At 41.8% G+C, this 2,765-nt stretch overlaps 1 protein-coding gene across 1 annotated transcript; it reads left to right on the top strand.

Moving 5' to 3' along the window:
* The first annotated feature begins 1,488 nt into the window (after positions 1 to 1,488).
* Positions 1,489 to 2,421, top strand: LOC110331619 (olfactory receptor 1468-like). Its single transcript, XM_021212388.1, has one exon. The coding sequence runs from the start codon at positions 1,489 to 1,491 to the stop codon at positions 2,419 to 2,421; it is 933 nt and encodes a 310-aa protein (XP_021068047.1).
* Positions 2,422 to 2,765: the final 344 nt, after the last annotated feature.

Here is a 2,765-nt window from a genome sequence, read left to right as displayed (position 1 = left end):
GAAATTTTCATGAAACTATGATGGTAAAGTTTAAGCAAATTCTTCAAGAATACCAATCTACAAAATAACAGAGAAAATTACAAATGAACAAACAACAATTACCCAGGATGAGCAGATAGCAAGAGAGAAAAACATGAGTTCATTTTGTATCTCAGTAGAAATGGCAGAGAACTGTCTAGAAAGGGATGGGATATTGGAACCTATTAAAAGTTGAAAAATTATTAATAAGTATAATGATTACAAGCATTGAGAGTTATGAGATTATAATTACTGTCACTTAGAAGCAGAATAAAATAGTCATAGGAGACAAATGGAGTGAGGAAACTGGATGGGAGAGAGTATGGTGAGGGAAATTGCAGGGGAGGGGGTGATCAAGTATGGAGAGAGACAGGAAAGAGGACCAGAGGACCAAAAGAATAAATGGAAATCAGCAGCTGGTGGGGTGGGGCATAAGGGCCATCTCTATGACATGCCAGAGACCTGGGTTGAGGGAGGCTCCTAGAAGTGTATGGAGGTGACTTTAGCTTAGACTCCTAGAGTGGGCATATGAAACCTGAAGTGGCCACCACCTATATCCAGGTCAACCCCCCAATGGAGAAATAAGAACAACCAACCCACAAAACTTTTGACTCAAGTCTGTCCTTTCTACAAGAAATGCAAGGACAAAGATGGAGCAGAGACTGAGGGAATGACCAACCAATGACTGGACCAATTTGAAACCCATCCCAAGGGCAAGAACCAATCCCTGACACTGTTAATGATACTCTGTAATGCTTGCAGACAGGAACCTAGCATAACTGTCCTTAGAAAGGTTCCACCCAGCAGCTGACTGAAACAGATGCAGAGGCCCACAGCCAAACATTGGACACAGCTCAGGGAGTTTTATGAAAGAGTTGGGTGAAAGTCCCAGGGCACTGGAGGGTAGAGAAGCGCCACAAGAACAAGAGAGTCAACAAACCTGGACCCTTGGGAACTCTCAGAAGCTGAACCACCAACCAAAGAACATACCCTGGCGGGACCTAGCCCCCCACTGCACTGCACATAGGTAGCAGATGTGCAGCTTAGTCTTTATGTGGTTCCACCAACAAATGGGGGAGGGACTCTTCCTAAAGCTGTTGGCTGTCTGTGGATCGAATTTCCATAACTGAGCTGCCTTGTCTGGCCTCCCTGGAAAGGATGTGCCCAGTCCTGCAGAGACTTCAAGTGCCAGGTTGAGGGATACCTGAGAGGGAATCCACACTCTCAAATGAGATGGGGAGGGGAAATGGGGGTGAGTAGAAGGGACTGTGTAAGGTGGGTACCCAGAGGGGAGCAGCAATCTGGATCTAAAATGAATGAATAAATTAATTAATGGAGGAAAATATAATTGCTATAATGACTGACAGATCCATTGTTGTAAAACATGTCATAGATAAATGTTCGTTTTTATTTTGAATTTTAAAGGACAATGATATTCACTCACTAAGATACTGGAGATGAAGAATAATAATGAACAACAAAACTGTCATCTCCCAGTTCCTTCTCCTGGGTCTGCCCATCCCCCCAGAGCACCAGCAACTGTTCTATGTCCTGTTCCTAGCCATGTACCTCACCACCGTCCTGGGGAACCTCATCATCATCATCCTCATTGTACTGGACTCCCATCTCCACACACCCATGTACTTGTTTCTCAGCAACTTGTCCTTCTCTGACCTCTGCTTTTCCTCTGTCACAATGCCCAAGTTGCTTCAGAACATGCAGAGCCAGGACACATCCATCTCCTATTCCAGTTGTCTAACACAAATGTATTTTTTATTGGTTTTTGGAGACCTAGAGAGTTTTCTTCTTTTGGTCATGGCCTATGATCGCTATGTAGCCATCTGCTTCCCTCTGCATTACACCAGCATCATGAGTCTCAAGCTCTGTGTGTGTCTGGTGCTGATGTCCTGGGTATTTAATGTGCTGTATTCCATGTTGCACACTCTACTCTTAGCTAGATTGTCATTCTGTGAAGACAATGTGATCCGCCACTTTTTCTGTGACATATCTGCCCTGCTCAAGTTGGCCTGTTCTGACATTCATATTAATGAATTAATGATATTAGTCTTAGGAGGACTCATTATGGTCATCCCATTCTTACTCATTGTTGTGTCTTATGTACAAATTGTCTCCTCCATTCTAAAGATTTCTTCTACTAGGGTTATACAAAAGATTTTCTCCACTTGTGGATCCCACCTGTCTGTGGTCTCACTGTTCTATGGAACAATTTTTGGTCTCTACTTATGTCCATCAGCTAATAACTCTACTGTGAAGGAGACTGTCATGGCCATGATGTGCACAGTGGTGACTCCCATGTTGAACCCCTTCATCTACAGCCTGAGGAACAGAGACATGAAAGAGGCCCTGATAAGAGTCCTTTGCAAGAAGAAAATCTCTTTGTAACGATTCCACTGGGACTTTTACTTAAATTTAACCAGTAAATATATTGATACTATTATTATAAAATGGATCTCTGCAATGAGACCCAAACTCAAGAACTTACTACATAATACTGCTATTTGCAAACAGGAGTTTTGCACATGTGGTTCTAGAAAACCATTTGGTAATAGCCACTGTTTTATCAGATCTCCATTCCTTACATTCTTTGTTATACCAATATTTTGTGCTGTTAGACAAATTTTTGTGTTGACTGCAGTATACTTTTTAAATATGAATAAATAATATAACATGATCCTATGTTGATGGTCAGTAAACTTTTTCTTTATTTTCTCTTTTCTTTTTATTTA

Source organism: Mus pahari, chromosome 14 (assembly GCF_900095145.1).
Source record: "Mus pahari chromosome 14, PAHARI_EIJ_v1.1, whole genome shotgun sequence".
Lineage (NCBI taxonomy): Eukaryota > Metazoa > Chordata > Mammalia > Rodentia > Muridae > Mus > Mus pahari.
Note: the sequence above shows the minus strand (reverse complement) of the source record. Positions and strands in the feature narration are given on the sequence as shown.

What these genes read in the sequence shown, in the direction of transcription:
- LOC110331619 (XM_021212388.1), top strand. Translation starts at nt 1,489, where the DNA reads ATGAACAACAAAACTGTCATCTCCCAGTTCCTTCTCCTGGGTCTGCCC.